This window comes from Phragmites australis, chromosome 3, assembly GCF_958298935.1.
Source record: "Phragmites australis chromosome 3, lpPhrAust1.1, whole genome shotgun sequence".
NCBI lineage: Eukaryota > Viridiplantae > Streptophyta > Magnoliopsida > Poales > Poaceae > Phragmites > Phragmites australis.
The window spans coordinates 1227289-1244876 of record NC_084923.1 but is presented as its reverse complement, the minus strand read 5'-3'; the positions used below and the strand labels follow the sequence as shown (position 1 = coordinate 1244876).

The 17588-nt window shown below is 43.7% G+C and overlaps 1 protein-coding gene and 1 long non-coding RNA gene across 2 annotated transcripts; both read right to left on the bottom strand.

Moving 5' to 3' along the window:
* Positions 1-6172: 6172 nt before the first annotated feature.
* On the bottom strand, positions 6173-14770 carry LOC133911430 (uncharacterized). The gene is made up of 3 exons (XR_009908651.1): positions 13894-14770; positions 6738-6844; positions 6173-6658 (listed from the first exon to the last, which is right to left on the bottom strand). It is a non-coding gene; the product is annotated as an uncharacterized LOC133911430 (long non-coding RNA).
* Positions 14771-15047: 277 nt separating this feature from the next.
* LOC133911429 (histone H4) lies at positions 15048-15612 on the bottom strand. Its single transcript, XM_062353668.1, has one exon. It carries the CDS (start codon positions 15529-15531, stop codon positions 15220-15222), a length of 312 nt encoding a protein of 103 aa, XP_062209652.1. The 5' UTR covers positions 15532-15612; the 3' UTR covers positions 15048-15219.
* Positions 15613-17588: the final 1976 nt, after the last annotated feature.

The window sequence follows — 17588 nt, the reverse complement described above, 5'->3', positions numbered from 1 at the left end:
AAAAGGCTTCTATAAGACCTAGCGGGCAATCAAATATCCAAGCCATAACTCCTGAAGGTCTCACTAATACTAGAAACATTTCATTCACATCTGACCCAAAATTATCTCATTTTACTAAATCTGCGGTAAAACAATATATCCATGAACCACCATCCTTCACTGAAGACGGCATGAACCTAAGACCAAGAGCCATTTTAGCTCAAAAGAAACAAAAAGGAAAACAGAGCCAGACCAGAACACTTGAGCTGAATGCGATGGGTTCTGTTCTGAATGCGATGGGTTCTGTTCTCCTGATGACGACCCATTGGCCGATGATCGAGTTGTATAGCCTCCGAAAAAACCGTTCTCAGCATCCAATGAGCTAGCCAATGATGGTAACGATCTCTCAGCAGTCAGCAACTAACAAAAGGAAAAGGTAGGTTATCCACCGAACGTACTGCGATAGCCTGACTTTGGACACGTTCTCCTGCTAGATATGCATGCCTACATGGCAAGTGCAAGAGCTGGGATCCGGGCGCTGCTTTAGCTTAGAGCCCCCCCTCAACTTGCGGCTGCTGATGCATAGCTTGTGGGCCACTTTTCCTTTTTATCAATCCATCCGTCCCAACTTTAGGTTCCTTTCTCCTTTTCGAGTTTATGCTTCTCCCCACCCCACACAGCGGGTATCTCTAAAACCATCCCCTCTCAAGCTATTCTGCACTGCACCCTCCGACCTCTAGCGTATCATGTACATATACATACCAGAAATACCTATATATATATAGATTGATGTGCCTATGTGCAATATAGTTCTCATCTAAAAAAAGAATGTGGCATGTAATTCTAACTAGAGTAACTTAATTACAGGAGAACCTAATGAAATATACCATCATAAATGAGTGAAAAGGTAGTTCTTTCAGATGGCAATGAGCTTGATTTTGTTTCACCGATCGGGACACCAAGTAAACAAGCAAAATTACTATATGTAATCTATTGGCTCAGAGTATTGCTACTCGTTCTTGTGATTTGTGACTCTGATGCAAAAGTTGGGCGGAGAAGGCAATGTGACAGAGATGAAACAAGTCGGTCGACCTGACAGCTTAGAGTGAACAGGGAGAGCACACATGACGTAATTTTGTTTTAAATTTAGAAGTGCAGTGTCTTCACTAGTAATGGTTAACATAATAAAACGATAAAGTACTATTAGCCAGCTCGATTAGTAAAGTAGGTCCAGATCTCCACAACTTCACATGGCTTTTAAGGAATAAGGACAGAAAAAGGGGTAATTTAGCCCACCTGGACCCAGCAAATCAGTTCATGTATCTTCACAATGATGCCAGAGACAAAAATTACGTTCTGACCAAACTAATGATTATGGTCGTAATCAGTATGAGTTCAATTCAATATAAAAAGTTTGTCTTCCACACCAAGTAAAAAAACATTGTCTTATTTTCTTTATTTTGAATAGAACTATTACTTTGCTTTTATGTCTTGAACATCGAGCTATAGTTCAAGCAATGGAACTAACTGATCAAAATTTTCGTCTATTTCCTGGAGGTTTTCAGAGTTCAGACCAACAGGCAACAGCTGTTTCACAGTACTAGTTCCGATAAAAGATGAATGAACAGCAATAAACTAATTGTGCTAAAGAATAATTCTTACAACTTTGAAGGTGGTGTTGGGATCAGACCTTGAGTGCCCACATTGTCGTCCATAAATAGATGGTGGCCTCTGCAAGCGGCAAGCGAAGCTTCAACCTGGATACAGAAATAATTACAATCAAGATGTACTGAGATATATTACATCCAAAAGCATTTCACAAAAAGTTATTTAATCACCAAAGTTGCAGAGCTTAATTAATGCAGTGTCGGTTCTGATTACCGGACAAGAGGAATCACAAGAAAAGAAACAACAACAGTGTAGCCGAAAGGATAGGCCACCCCTAGCCTCCCCACTTTTGAAAGTCCAAAAGCAGGCCATTGTTCAAGTATCTTGGCTTCCATAGGAATCTGTTAATACCCAAACAAGGAAAGAGATCTGAATACCTTGCACCAAATTATGAAGCAACACGATGCGGATAATATAACTGGGAGACATGAACTTTATATGTTTCCCACGTAGACAGTTCTTGTTGTTCCATTGGGAAGTCATAAAGTTTCTATTTCTCCTCTAGCAGTCCAAAACTCCAAATTCGGTTGGTGTCATTTTCTTGACTGTGATGATTAACAACCACAGGAGCTTAGGTACCCAGTAAAGTAGACTGATTGGGAAGTCATAAAGTTTCTATGTCTAGTTCAGTCAATATGTTTTTTTTTTCGAATGCGCAGTAGAACTGTGTATCATTGTATTAAAAAACAGAACCAATAGTTTACAAAGCCGTACCAATGGCTAGGTTAGTTTTAGAGTGCGTTCGAGCCTGACACAAAAAGATCTACCCTCGACGAAACCCTCACACTAATAATGAATGCAGCCCCTTCACTCCCGCTGTCCCTTAGAGCCTAGCCTCCTCGTTGATCTCCTGTAGAAGCTTCATCACTTGAGGGCGTTCGTCATCGAAGACGCAACGGTTTCGGTGCTTCCAAATAGCTTAGGCCAAGAGGATCACCAAGGTATTGAGACACTTACGAATATCATTTGGAGCTCGCCTCTGCGCTTTCCGTCACCGGTTCTGAAAGCTGTTCTGGAGTCCATCCGGTGCAAGCGCATGTAGACCGACCCGTTGAAGCGCCTTGAACCACACCTCCCATGCGAAAACACACTCCATAAGAAGGTGTTCCATCGTTTCATCTATTTGGTCGCACAACAGGCAACACGGCGGGTGTTATAAGCCCCGACGCGTAAGATGATCTGTTGTCCAGCATCTATTTAGTGTGGCCAGCCAGATAAAGACCTTGGCTCACGACGACGCCCAAGTCTTCCAAATTATTTTGCAAGGCTCAAAATCAATGGCTCCTATGAAGAACCGGCGATAAGAAGACCTTGTCAAGAACGTGCCTGAGACCGATGGCGTCCACACATACTGGTCGGACTGCTTGTCGTGAAGAAGCATCCCCTCCAACTGAATGTACGTGATGTCGCCTAAAGGGGGGTGAATAGGCATTTTCTAAAAATTAAAACTTCACAGTAGATTATAGAATTCAGATACTCTAGGTCAAACCAGTGACTCTAGGATTCGGAGGTTTCGGGCTCAACCCGGACAGTCTGGTTGGAACAGGGAAGGAAAAATTATGAAAAACCTAAGCAAGTCTCGTTGAATCTAGGGTTACCACAAGTTCCTAAGGATGTACGGAAGCTTTTCAATAGAACACCTGCAACTAGGGACACACAATCACGTAGATCGAGGCAAATCATCCAAAATCAACTAGAACAACAAAGTAAGCAAAAGAAGACAAGAATTTGTTTCCCGAAGTTCAAATCCAATGATCCTACGTCTCCGTTGAGGTGCTCACAAAGAGCTGGGTCTCTTTCAACCCTTATCCTCACCAAACGATCACAAAGATCGAGTTCGGGACTTACTCAACTTTCCTCTTTCCTTACGGAGGCGAGGATGTGTAAGTATTTGATGTCGACTAGAGAGGCGGTGAATAGTCGTTTTTGAAAATTAAAACTTTGCGGATCAGACAGTGTCCAGAGACTCTGGCTCAATCCGGATACTTCGGGTTATCCAAGTTCACCCGGATTATCCAGACTATATAGGAACTCGAAATCAAAGTAAAAATTTAAGTAAGTCTAATATAGTCTACGAGTTACCACAGTCTCTATAAGATGTATATGCTCCTTTCAACAATAACCTGCACTCAAATACTCGCAAGTAAAGTGCAAGAAAGTAAATGGAGACAAGATTTGTTTCCGAAGTTCGACCACCTCACAAAGAGGTGCCTACATCTCCGTTGAGGAGCTCACAAAGAGCCTGATCTTTTTCAACCCTATCCTCACCCAAACGACCACAAAGATCGAGATAGGGTTCTTACTCAATTCACGAGTAATACAAACTTCCCGTGGCACTCCACAAATATTGGGTGATCTACGGGTGACCTCTTGTCTTCTAGAAGCACGAAGCTTCAAGAGTAAAGAACGCAAATCGCGGCTTGGTAAGAACTCAAAATGCTCAAAGGTTTGCTTGTTGTTCTCTTGCTCTAAATCTCACTTCCCAAACCCTAACTCTCAAATCTTGCAAAGATCAAGCACTAGAGGGGTTTGGGAGGACTATTGAATGCTCTTGAGAGAGTTAGTTCACAGGTAGCTCAGCAACATTGAATGGAGGGGGTGAAGAGGAATTTATACACTTCCCTAAAACACTAGTCGTTATTGTGCTTTTCAGACAGACTTAGAGTATCCGGGTTCACCCGAAGACTCCGGGTAGCACAGAAACACACGCACCTAACCTGTCAAAACTAACCGTTACATTGACTCAGAGTATCCGAGTTCACTCGGAGACTCCAGGTAACACTTGAGAAAAATCGGCCAAAACACTAGTTCGGAGGATGCCCGGAAGGTCCGGAAACATCAGGGCCTGGAGACTCCGGACCAACTCAGAGACTCCGGCTTTAGCACCCTCGGCAGACAGAGACTCTTTCTCGGAGTCTCACTCGGAGACTCCGGGACACTAACAGCATCTGGAGTATCCGGGCTAACCCGGAGACTCCGGGCTCAGGCTTTGAAGCAAGACAGAGACTCTCTCTCGGAGTCTCACTCTGAGACTCTGGAATACTTACATAGTCCGGAGACTTCGGGATAACCTGGAGACTCCGGGCTCAGACTTAAAGCCAGACAGAGACCTTCTCTCGGAGTCTCACTCGGAGACTCCGAAACATTTAATAGAATCCGTAGTTTTCAGACTAACCCGGAGACTCCGGGCTCAGACAACTTTGCCCTTTTTCACGGTGTCCGCGAGTGATTGTGTCTCTTAAAATTGGTTTTAACAAGATACTTTGAGCACTGAGACACTAGCGAGACTACCAAAATACATCCCTCTTTATAGTACGATATTTCTAAACTCAAATTCAAAAGTAAAATAAATTGAACCATATGAGTTTCTTCATGACGCTTCTCTTTTCTTTTTGAGGAGCGTCAACTTCTTTTAACCTTTTTCAATGGTACTAAAACCTGTTCATAAACTCGATAAACTCATTAGTCCCGTAATCATTTGTCATCAATTAGCTAAAACCCACAAGGGGCCTAGATGCACTTTCAGGATGACATTCACAAACTTGCTGGGACACTCTATAAGCTTGGGTGCTCTCTAGGTGACACTTTCATACTCACGCTGCCCTTTCAGATCGGCAGGCAAGAAAAGGTTAGCTTCTGGCTACTTCATGTCTGCTGGTGCTGGCGGCGGGCAAGAGTAGAGTCATCTACTCGTGTGGTTAGGTTTGGTGGAGCCTATCGATCTTTTTGTTGTTGTTAAGTTTTAATTCTTCAGCTGGTTTATCCCTTTTGTTGTAAAATATGAAAATGATTGAATGATTAAGGACTTGTAATATAATGTTAATTACTCTATCTTTTTTTAAACTTTGTTGTGATGTATACGTTGAAAATGCACATGTTCCGATCTTGAGCACAAAACACGTGCCGAGACTACCAGTGTGATATTCTGTTTAATCGTTGTAATTACACAAATGATCGACTTAATAATTAATTAGAATATTATTGAGACAGTTTCTCACAATCTTACGAAGCTCAATGTCATCCAGAAGACAAAATCGACCCATCATGGTGTGGTCTACATTAGCGTTGTTCTTATCGGACGACCTGTAGATCATGTTAAAGTCTCCAACCACCGCCCAAAGCCCATACAACCGGCTCTTATATGACGCAGCTCCTGCAGAAACAGGTGCTTCTCCGCATGTGAAACTTTCAAATAGTTCACTACTCTGATTGGCCGGCTTAGTGATTGTCATGCATGTCATTTCCATAGATTGAACTTTTTCAGCATGAGTGAATGAAGTTGCTACCTGAGAGCAGCGATAATGGCTTGAGCACTTACTAGAACAAAAAGAATATTGTCTCAAAAATAAAACGAAAAGTGTAGGAGTCAACACTACAAAGGTGAGGCTCACTTTCTTCACTATAAACTAACCTTTCATATAACCATATATAGCATATTGTCTTCCCCAAGTAAAAAAACAAAAAAAAAACAAATGTAAGGGTCTGGTTGGACATTAGGCATGTGACAAATTACTGAACTCAACAACGGATGACAATTCTACTCCATAGCAGAAAAAATGCTGTAAATTCATTGATACATGATAAAGCATGGTCAAATTTTTAATTCAAACCTACAATGAAAATTGACTTAGGACTAGAGAATTATCAGGCTCCAGCCAAGGCTCAACTGCAAGTTTGGGTTCATTAGGAAAAGATAGTAGCAACGGTGCGCTGCTCACTTCAGAGTTCAAACTCGGACTGCTATCTTGGTTCTTTACCACTGCGACTAGGTACATAATACTCATGCTATCATGCTAGTGTCTTGGAATTAGTTACATACAACTATTACAGCTTACTGTGCAGGATATCAGCTGTAATTACTTTGAACAGCTTCTAGTCTTGATTAATGCTTACCGCCTGCCAGGAAACAGGCGTATTCATAATCACAAGTCATTGCGATTATGTTTGTCTTCTGATCTTACAACCAACTGCTGAATTCATATATTTCATCCTCAGTTGAGCAAGTTAGCAACTGCAGTTAAAAGATAAAAGTATACCATTTACAAAGAAAGCACTTTACTTCTAAATTTAACATCAGTACGAGAACATACACAAGGGGAAGGACAAACTTGATCCTTCGATATTCTCATAGTGCATCCTTGTTTAAGACAAATGAAGAATAACTTGGGTGAGCAATAACTTCACAGAAGATCCATGCCTGCGGAGCTTGCAGCAGAAGAACACAAACACAAACGATGAGAAAAACATGACAAAATGCAATCTTCAGCAGCAAAAAAGCAATTATGAAACTGAGGTCAACATCAAATCAAAGGTGAACTACTCTCTTTATTCATTGGATTCTGCAAGCAGACTTCTAAGATACAATGATGGAACTTGCACATGTTTAACATGCCTACTTTTCTCATGACAAATTGAGAAAGCAAGAAATCTTGTTAGCTTTTGATATACTCCAAACCTGCTATCTAGTTGGTTATCAGTTATCACCAACAGGTATTGTTATAACAATAACTCATGCTAACATTTACTATATTGTACATTTCAAGATGAAACAAAGAACTCTATTTTATAAGGTGGAAAATATTTTGTTTGTGAAACAATGGTATTAAAAAAGTTAGACTACGCATTCAGGTGACAACATCTAGTTAGAAAACATCGGCTATCTATATGGTCAGTTCCTTTTGACAGAAGCAACATCATGATACCAGCATTGTAGTATCCAGCTCCATGAAAAGGAAAAGAAGATGATAAGAGATAAAAAGGACCTGTCATTTTCAGTTGTGCTACAAAACTGAATGGTACCGTGGTAAATAGGATAGAGAGTCAAAAGAAATAGCTTGAACTCTTTCGGGAGCTAAGGCAGAACTCTGAAGTGTACGGGTTGCCGTCTGTATTTCACAAATGGCATGTTTAATTAAGGTAACAAAGAGAGTGGCCAAGGGATCCAGTGAGAAAGGTTCACACTGGAATGAAGTGTGCATTTCATTTATCTTGTGAACACAAGTCATTTACTCTCACACGCACATAGCTTGATTCAGAATCCACTCATGTTAAAGCAATGCTAAGAAGAATTCATGATATTTATAAGTATTAGAGAATTTTGTATTAGAGGCCATCAGCAGAGATTTTGCACATATTTTGACCAGGATTTCCAGATCCTAGAAGCAGAAACAGAACTCCAACCAATGAAACATTGTTTTAACTGTCTTCAGGATATTCTACTAAAATTAATTTGCTACATAGAGCAGAGGTAAGTAAGCTAGCCCAGGTCGTTCTCAATTTCTACCTGTGTATTTACTGCACAATATTTGCTACAAATGCCTCTAAACGCAACTCAAGCCCAAAAAGGTAAATAAATAAAAAAAACCTATGTTTAAACATAGAACTGCATCAGCTGCCTCCATTCCCTTACTGGAAAAAAGAACAGAAGTTTGAACTAACTCAAGGAAAAATATACTTGCAGCCTCTTGCAGTTGAGTGTGGAATGCAACTCCACTTCATGTTCACAGCCACTATATTGACATACATGACGTCCTCAAGATGCATCCGTAGTTTACAGCCACTATATTGTCAAATATTGTGCTGGAATGTCAGGGGGCTTAATTCGCCCGCCAAGAGAGCAAGCATCAAAAACCTTGTGATATCGACCAGAGCGTCCATAATATATCTTCAAGAAACCAAGTTGCAGGTGTGGTCCATTGATTTAGTATTAGAGACCTTAGGACCGAATTTCACAAGATTCTATGCCGCCCTTCCTGCCAATGGTACAAGTGGAGGTATTTTGTTGGCCTGTAATGAAACCTTCATTTCTTTATCAGATCCTCTCATCACTGAGCACACTGTTTCGGCCACCATCACCATGTTAGCTGAAAACAAATCATGGTCCTTGACCTCTGTGTATGGACCGCAGAGTGATGATGAGAAATCTATTTTCTTGGAGGAGCTTGTCTCCCTGATGCCCCTCATGAAGCCTGAGTGGCTGATCAATGGAGATTTTAACCTCATTTACCAAGCCCAGGACAAGAGCAATAACCGTTTGAATCTTCGTATGACGAGAAAATTCAGGAAAGCGCTTGATGATATGAATCTCAAGGAGCTTGAACTTCATGGGCGCAGATTCACCTGGAGCAACGATCAGATCAATCCCACCATGACAAGAATTGATTGTTTCTTTTGTTCAATAGATTGGGATTTGATTTTCCCGGGGGCCTACCTGTCGGCTATATCGTCTAGTGAATCCGACCACAGTGCGCTATTGCTCAATGGAGACACCCTTCTACATCAGTACGAGGGATTCAGATTGGAATCCTTTTGGGTGGGGTTGCCGGGCTTCAGAAAGATGGTTTCAATGGCTTGGCATCAGCCAGTGCTTGTCTCCGACGCCATCCTTCGTATGCATGTTAAGCTGAACCGTACTGCAAAAGCTCTTAAGCTCTGGAGGAAGGAAAACGTTGGAGATTTAAAGTTGCGTCTGCTCATTTCTAGTGAACTTATCCACAGGCTGGATGTTGCACAGGAGTCGCGAGTGCTCTTAGAAGATGAAAGAAATTTAAGATCTTGGCTCAAGGAGAAATTAACAGGACTCGCCGCAATGGAGAAGGCACGTGATAGACACCACTCGCGCATGACAATGATCAAGAAATCTGACGCAAACACAAGATTTTTTCACATCAAAGCAAATGGAAGGAGAAGAAAGAAATTTATCCCAGCTATAAGCTTTGTCGATGAGATTGCAACTTCTCACAACCATAACGAGGCCTTACTGTATAGGCACTTTGTTGAACATCTGGGTACAAGCAAAACAAGGGAGCTTGCATTATATTGGGTTGCACTGAATTACCAATCTCATGATCTGTCAGATTTAGAAGCCCCCTTTGAAGAGGAAGAAATATACTCGGTTATAAAAGGTTTGCACTCGGAAAAAGCCCCGGGGCCGGATGGGTTCGTCGGTTTGTTCTACAAAACCTGCTGGGATACTATCAAAAGTGATTTAATGGAAGCTCTCAATAATTTCCACAAGTTGGGCTCAGACAAGCTACATCTAATCAACGATGCGAACATTGTGTTGCTGCCTAAAAAGGATGGAGCCTTCTCCGTCGGTGATTATAGACCGATAAGCTTGATCAATAGTTTCTCCAGGGTAATCACAAAGTTGCTGGCAAACAGATTATCTCCCCATCTCAATGAGCTGGTGCCGATAAGTCAAAGTGCGTTTATAAAGAGGAGATGTATACATGATAACTTCTTGTATGTTCAAAGGGTTATTCAAGCGCTGCACAGAACCAAGCATCTGGCCCTCTTTATCAAATTAGACATCTCTAAAGCATTTGACTCAATCAATTGGCCGTACTTGATTGAAGTCCTTCAGGCGATGGGTTTTGGACAAAAATGGAGAGATTGGATCTCGGCGTTGCTTGCGACTTCCTCCTCAAGAGTTATCCTAAATGGGACTCCAAGACCGCAATTATGTCATGCCCGAGGTTTGAGACAGGGAGACCCGCTCTCATCCATGCTTTTCCTGCTTGCAATTGATCCCCTTCAAAGAATCATTTATGTTGCAGCGGACAAGAACATTCTTAGACCAATCCTGCCTAGAGCAGCACATCTTCGATGTTCCCTTTATGCGGATGATGCGGCCATCTTCGCTGCACCGGACGGATCTGAGCTGAACGTCCTTCGACGGATTCTAGATACTTTTGGTAAATGTTCGGGATTAGTAACAAATTTGCAAAAGACTGAAATCTTCCCAATCCGATGCAATGACCTGAATCTAGAGGAGCTTCTAGCTGGTTTCCAGGGAAAGGTTGGTAACTTCCCTTGCAAATATCTTGGTTTGCCTCTCCACACTAGACGGCTAAGAAGAGTGGATGTACAACCTCTTATTGACAAGATTGGGAGCAAATTGCCAGGATGGCAAGGTAGACATTTCACAATGGCGGGCCGTGAGACTTTGGTCAAGTCTGTGTTATCTTCGCAATCTACATATCATTTGACTGTCTTGCCTTTACAGAAATGGTTGCAAAAGAAAATCGATTGCATACGACGAAGCTTCCTTTGGAGAGGTGATGAACCGGACAAGGTATGTGAGGGTCATTGCCTAGCGAATTGGCCAACAGTTACAAAACCAAAAGACCGGGGAGGTTTAGGAATATTAGACCTTCAAAAATTTGCTCGTGCTTTGAGGGTTCGTTGGTTATGGCTTGATTGGCAGGACGATGATCGCCCATGGAAGGGCCTCCCTTTACCGTGTGATCAGGCGGATCATGCCCTTTTCAATGCGTCCACTATTGTTTTAGTTGGAAATGGTGTAAAGGCCGATTTTTGGAATTCAAGCTGGCTTTATGGACAAGCTCCAAAAAATATTGCGCCTCTGATCTTTCATAAATCAAAGAGAAAAAACTTTAAGGTCAAGCAAGGGCTCCGTGGACATCAGTGGCTCTCATACATCGGGGAAATCTCAACATAGGAGGAGCTATCTTAGATTGCATCCTTATGGGGTCAGATTGCACATATACAACTTGTGGAGGATCAACCGGATTCAATATCCTGGCGATGGAGCGAGAATGGTCAGTACACTGCCAATAATGGCTATAAAATTCAATTCCAGGGGACTTTAACGAAACGTGATATGGCTGCTGTTTGGAAAGCAAAAGCACAACTGAAATGCAAAACCTTTGCATGGATCATGCTGCAACACAAGATTTTAACTGCGGACAATCTAGCAAAGCGAGGATGGACCCATGACCAATCATGTCCTCTATGCGATCAAGAACATGAAACTTCAACGCACCCCTGCAAGGATTGTGTTTTCACACGCGAGGTGTGGCACCATCTGTCAGGCTGGCTTCACCTTTCTAACCTCCCACCATTTGAGCATTTTCGATCCCCATATGGTTGGTGGCGTGCGGCTTTGAGAAAGATAGATAAGCTACTGAGATACCAGTTCAGTGGTCTTGTGCTCGTTTTCTGGTGGAATATATGGAAAGAGAGGAATGCAAGGGTTTTCCGAGCAACGAGCAAAACAGCGATTGAGGTGGCGGGTTCCATTAAGGAAGATGTGGTTCGGTTCTCTATTGCTCTGAGCAGGCTTTAGGGGCTAGGAGCAGACTTTGAGTTCTTTGTTGCTCTGAGCAGTGGTTTTCTCTTTAGTTGGCTGTAACGCGGTTGTTTTTAGTTTCCTTCTGCCGGAACTGGTCCTTCAGTTTCCTGGCACTAAGTTATCTCGCTTTTTCTTTTGTAAACCTTCTTTTGTTCCTAGTCTAATAAAATCGGCAGACCTCCTGCCATCCTTTCTTAGAAAAAATCCAGGGTTCTATGAACAGGGTATTTATGCTTTCAGAAATAAGGAGTGAATATCACTTAAGTTGTGTGAAAGTTTCCACCAAGAATATCCGCTTCTACATGTTCTCTTACACATTCAGGAACAATGATGCTGCTAAAATTTCCCTTTCAATATCCTTTCATGATCATGCAGGTTTTCACCTTCAAAGCACAATTGAGAAACAACTGCACAATATATCCCTTCAGTGTTCGCTTACTTATAAACAACCTCTCACTCAGCTATATACAGGCAAATTTCCACGGCCAGGGGATTGAATCCTGTACAAGGGTGAACCACAACTATTATCCCACTAAAATGAGGTTAGTCAACGTTGCACCAAAAAACTAATGCTGCGAGCGAACGTGGAACCACATACTGATTGGGCAAATGGGAAGCCCTAGCTCTCCCATTAAGATACATTACAATTTTTACTGGCCGTCAGCTGCAAATTTTTGCACATATATACTTAATTTCTCAGAGTTCATCAAGCCTTCCATAGTAGCTCGCACTACCAGAGTTGCATTCTGATAATGTATGGAGCACACCCAATGCTAGAAATTATTAATGATAATAGATTCAATTAAAGTAAAAGCCAAAAGTATGTGACCAGGCCAGCTCAAAAACTGTATCACCAGTCAACACAGGGATGCCTATCAACCTGTTCTGTGCCTCGTCTATACTCTATACTCTGCACAAAATGGAAGTGCTGTTGCTTGTAACCAGATGGATTTCATAGATCTTCTTCCCTTCTTTTTTCCCTCCATCCGTTCTAAACATATTTAACTGTTTCTCCATTTGCAATAAGTACAATATTCATTTCGTAATGTAAGAGTTGAGATACATGCCAGATAGTTGATACCGCCAAGCACAGCAAAACTATATTGAAGAGTTACAAATATGGTAATATAGTAAAGTGGAAGTACGAATGAGGACAGAAGGACTGATTGCAAATCTTTTCAGGTAAAACAGACAATTTTTAAATATAAAGCACTAAGCTATAGACATACTGATTGTATTTATACACTCACAACTGCAGTAAGAAAAATCCATTATCCTTTTAAACACAAGAAAACGGTCCCTATTATTTTTCAGCTAAAGATTGCCCAGTGGCTGACCCAGGCCCGGCGACCCTACGCACCCGCCCGAGCTTTGGCCCGACTCGCTTCTGTACCTCTATATAAGCTATAAGGAAATTCGTGATTTGGACCAATCAAATTTTGGACAAAGCCTAGCTTGCACCCAGCTCAGGCTCCCTGAAATTCCTGTGTCCGCCACTGAGATTGACCACAGGTTCATGTGCACCAGTATACACATGAAAGACAAACTAGTAATAGTATGGAGCCTGGAGACGAAAACAGAGAAAAGACGTAATAGTGACTTAGTAGTTCCTACGAAACGCTAAACAAAATCTGCTAGTTCTTCCAAAGCTCAACTGAAACAAAAAGCCCCAGATATGAAGCGTGATGAACAGATGCTACGGCGGCCACAATGAGATTTCAGTACCAAAATGGCAACATAAACTATGTTAGTAATTTGGCCTATTCTGTGTGATTCATCGAAGTACTATATGCATAACCATTGAACTGAATCTGGAGAGTCCTAAAGTTCAGAGGTTATTTGGCCACAGCTAGGTAGAAGCTTGACGGAGGCTAATACTTAGTGGAACAACGCAATAAGACTGTAATGAAAAAAATAGGAGACTTATCATTTGCTTTGCATGCCCTCTATTTTCCACCCAAGCGTCAGAGTTCACTCGAGATAAAAGGAAGAAACGTCGTGTGGGATGCTGCTCGTTACAACCCAATGCCACACAATCAGAATAACCTCAGTAGTATTTCATACTTTCAGATCAAACAAAATATCCAGTACAGCCTGCATACTTGCACCAAGTGGACGAAATTAAGGGGTGGTGGGTGGAAGAAGCATACCAGTATCCAAGCCCGCCCATCAAATCCTTTGCTGAGACATGATGAACGATGCGTTCAGTGTGATAGGCGCATTGCGCCATCCTACACTGCTCCGTCGTGGTGCGTCCGATCGGCGATCGCGCGCTGCTTTCGGGCGTCTGCGTTGAGCATGACGCTCACCAGGCGCAGCAGGCCGAGTCGGACCGTGCGCCCCACGGTGGCGTCCAGTAGCCTCAGCTCCGGTGGGCTTAGAGCGCGTGCCCGATGCCGGAGCCGGCCGAGGACGATGGTGCCGCGCGGCAGGAGGAAGGTGGTCGTCAAGGAGGAGACTTGTGAGGCTGGTCCCGAAGATTGCGCGGCTGCGAGCATACGAATCCAGCGGAGAAGCCTCTCGTGGCGGCTACGAAATGGTGCCGCCCTGCGAGTAGGGGAGGCGGTGGAGGAAGCGGGGGGTGGGATGCGAAGGGGGTGAGAGGGGCGAACCAGTAGCGGACGGGGAGACCGGGTGGGAATGGAGATCGGGGGATAGCCGATCGAACAATGCGAGCGTGGCGCGGGGCGGGGTGTCGAGGAAGAGCACTCAACTTGGTGCGGCTCAGCGCCCACCCGCCTGACGGCGCGTCCGAGGAATTCGAAATGCGCAACCCGTGTGGCGGTGGTGACGCGCCGAGTGGTGTACGCGAGAGCAAAAGGCAGCGAGCCGCGGCTGGGCGGGTCTGGTGGCCGGAGGACGAGCTGGAGCGCGGCGGTTTGTTTGCGGGAGGCTGATGTGATAGCCGGCCAACGTTATCGCTGTGGCAGGTTGGTTGGGATGGCCGCCTCCGTCGCCGCCGCGACGGGGAACCTGCGACGCGTTTGGACTCCCGAGATGGGCTTCCGGCCAAGGCACCAACGTGCAGAGCCGCTAACCGCAAAAAGTGTGTGGTGGGGGGGGGGGGTGGGGGTTGTACTTCACGCGCTCGAAACCGAAGCGACCCATTTTGAATTTTGAAACGAACACGGAAAATTTTGGCGCCCGGTCAAGATAATTAAGCAAGATTCGCAGTGATGCCTTTTTTTTTCATATGTAGTTCTTTACTTGTCAGATTATTATGCAGCTTGTGCAATAGGAGCAAGCAGAATAATTTTGGGACGAATTTTGCTACAGCCCATGTCCGATGGAACACAAACGAAAATTAAAGTTATTTAACCAAGTAAACACAGATCCATTTCATTCATACGCTTCGAATTCCATTTCAGATCACAGAACAGACAAGTTCATTACTGACATCAGATGGAACGAAACCCTAACAACATTGCTACCATCGACGACCACGGGACTCGAAACCGAAGCGCCGCGGGAGGGGATCAGCCGCCGAAGCCGTAGAGGGTGCGGCCCTGGCGCTTGAGCGCGTAGACGACGTCCATGGCGGTGACGGTCTTGCGGCGGGCGTGCTCCGTGTAGGTGACGGCGTCGCGGATGACGTTCTCGAGGAAGATCTTGAGCACGCCGCGGGTCTCCTCGTAGATCAGCCCGGAGATGCGCTTCACGCCACCCCTGCGCGCCAGCCTCCGGATCGCCGGCTTCGTGATGCCCTGGATGTTGTCGCGCAGCACCTTGCGGTGGCGCTTCGCGCCGCCCTTGCCCAGCCCCTTGCCTCCCTTGCCGCGGCCCGACATGGCTCCTTAAGGTGAGCTCGAAGCGGAGGAAACCTTGCTGATGATTTGGGACCTTGTGGGCGATTTGGGGATTGGGAGTTTTTGGTGAGGAGGGCGAGGGGGGTGTGGGAATTATTTATAGTTGCGGGCGAGGATGGAGATGGTGCGATCCGTGGCAGGTAGAGTTTGGAGCGTTGGATCGGTGATGGAGGGGTGGGGTTTCGTGGGAGCGGGAGCGGCGGATCGGTGACGTGGCAGGCACGGGGGTTGGATCCGCGGGAACGTGGGGATTGGGACTGGAGGGTTCGGATTGGTTCGAGGGGCGAGGGGCGGATCGATGACGTGGCATGGGCTTAGTGGGGCTGGAGAATGGAGAGCTGTTTGGGCCACTTGCCAGTGAGCTTCACGTTGCGAGCAAAATATTTTCTTCCTATTAGACTAGTGACGTGCTTGTGTGCTGTAACAGGAGCTAAATATTTTTATGTTATAATATGTATTGTGACAATTAAACAGGTGACAGTGAACGAATGCCAGTGTATAGGTTGAGGACAAGCAGCGCGACCTCACGTGGCTGCTCAATGCTTATGTCTGCTGAGAAGCCATCGATGATTCCTTCTTGAACACCATCATCCTAGGTACATCACTAAGACACATGGTGAATCATAACAGGGAGGGGCGAGAGAGGGAGTGAATAGGGTGAGCGAGCAGGTAGGAGGACGAGAGAAGGATAGATCCCATGGGTCCACCTATTAGCGCGTGAGGGAAATAGGCGGACAAAGAGGCGGGCTGATGATACATGGATTAGGAATTTTTTAAGTAGAAGAGAAAAGAAAAGGAGGAACAAAAACTGATTTGGGGTAAATGTAAACCTACAACACATCACTCATAGTCATAAGGAGTCCAACCTTGCTCTTACCAAAAAAATGGAGGAATAATTATTAAAATAATCAAATATTTATTCTAATTGGCATCCACTTTAGATAAAAATAGTTTTCTGCCCGTACATTACAATAGGCGTCAAAAATTTGTTAAATAAAAATTGAAGAATTGTCATAATCGATAGTCAAAACTGGAGCACAATAACATAAAACGGAGAACATCATGCGAAAATAAAAGAAGAAAAGACTGAGACCCCAAGCTTAGCTAGATCGGTGCTATTCAAGTCAATCCATTGGATGCCTTATAGGCGCCATGCAGTGTAATGTTTTCAGCTCTAATGGTAGTAAGGCACTACGAACTTCTATCGAACATCTTGCAATCACCACCGTAGCATCCTCTTCAAACCAGACGGTGACACCAAGGACACCAATAGACTACGATAGTGCTAGCTACGAAGCAGATCAGTGCTAGCTAAACTGCATGAATCATAAGGTATTAAGCAAATAATGAAATATTGTTGATAAGCACATGCAAAGTAATAGAACACGACAAAATCGATTTTCCATTACTAACCCTAAGCAAGTTGCACATTGCGATGAGTTACCTTTTTAGTCAGGGATGCAGCCTCCAAAAGATCATGAATTTTATCATCTCAAACATCCAGCTTTCTTTGAAGTTGTCATTCATGCCTTTTCAATGCTATCCGGAGCTTTAGGTTTGCAGCAATCCAACATCTCCAACCACAAACTTGCGTTCTAAAAGTGGTAGCAGGTTCTGCCAATGCAAATTGGATATAACAATTGAAGGTATAAAGCAAATCAGTGCTAGCCAAAATGAGGGAATCATAAGGTATTGAGCCAAGAATGAAATATTTTTTATAAGCACATACAAAGTAACAGAACACAACACAACCGGTTTTCCAATACTAACCCTAAGCAAGTTACACATTGCGATGAGTTATCTTTTCAATCAAGGATGCAGCCTCCAAGATATCAAGAATTTTATCATCCCCTCAAGCATCCAGCTTTCTTTGAAGTTGTCATTCATGCATTTTCAATGCTTTCTGAAGCTTCAGGTTTACAGCAATTCAATATTTCTATCCACAAACTTGCATTCTAAAACCGGTAGCAAGTCATGCAACCTTCGTATAGATCATACAAAACCATTAACTTATTAGTATACATATATCAGGAGGATTT

Bases quoted from the DNA above. Each gene is read 5' to 3' on its own strand.
- LOC133911429 (XM_062353668.1), bottom strand. From the start codon at position 15,531: ATGTCGGGCCGCGGCAAGGGAGGCAAGGGGCTGGGCAAGGGCGGCGCG.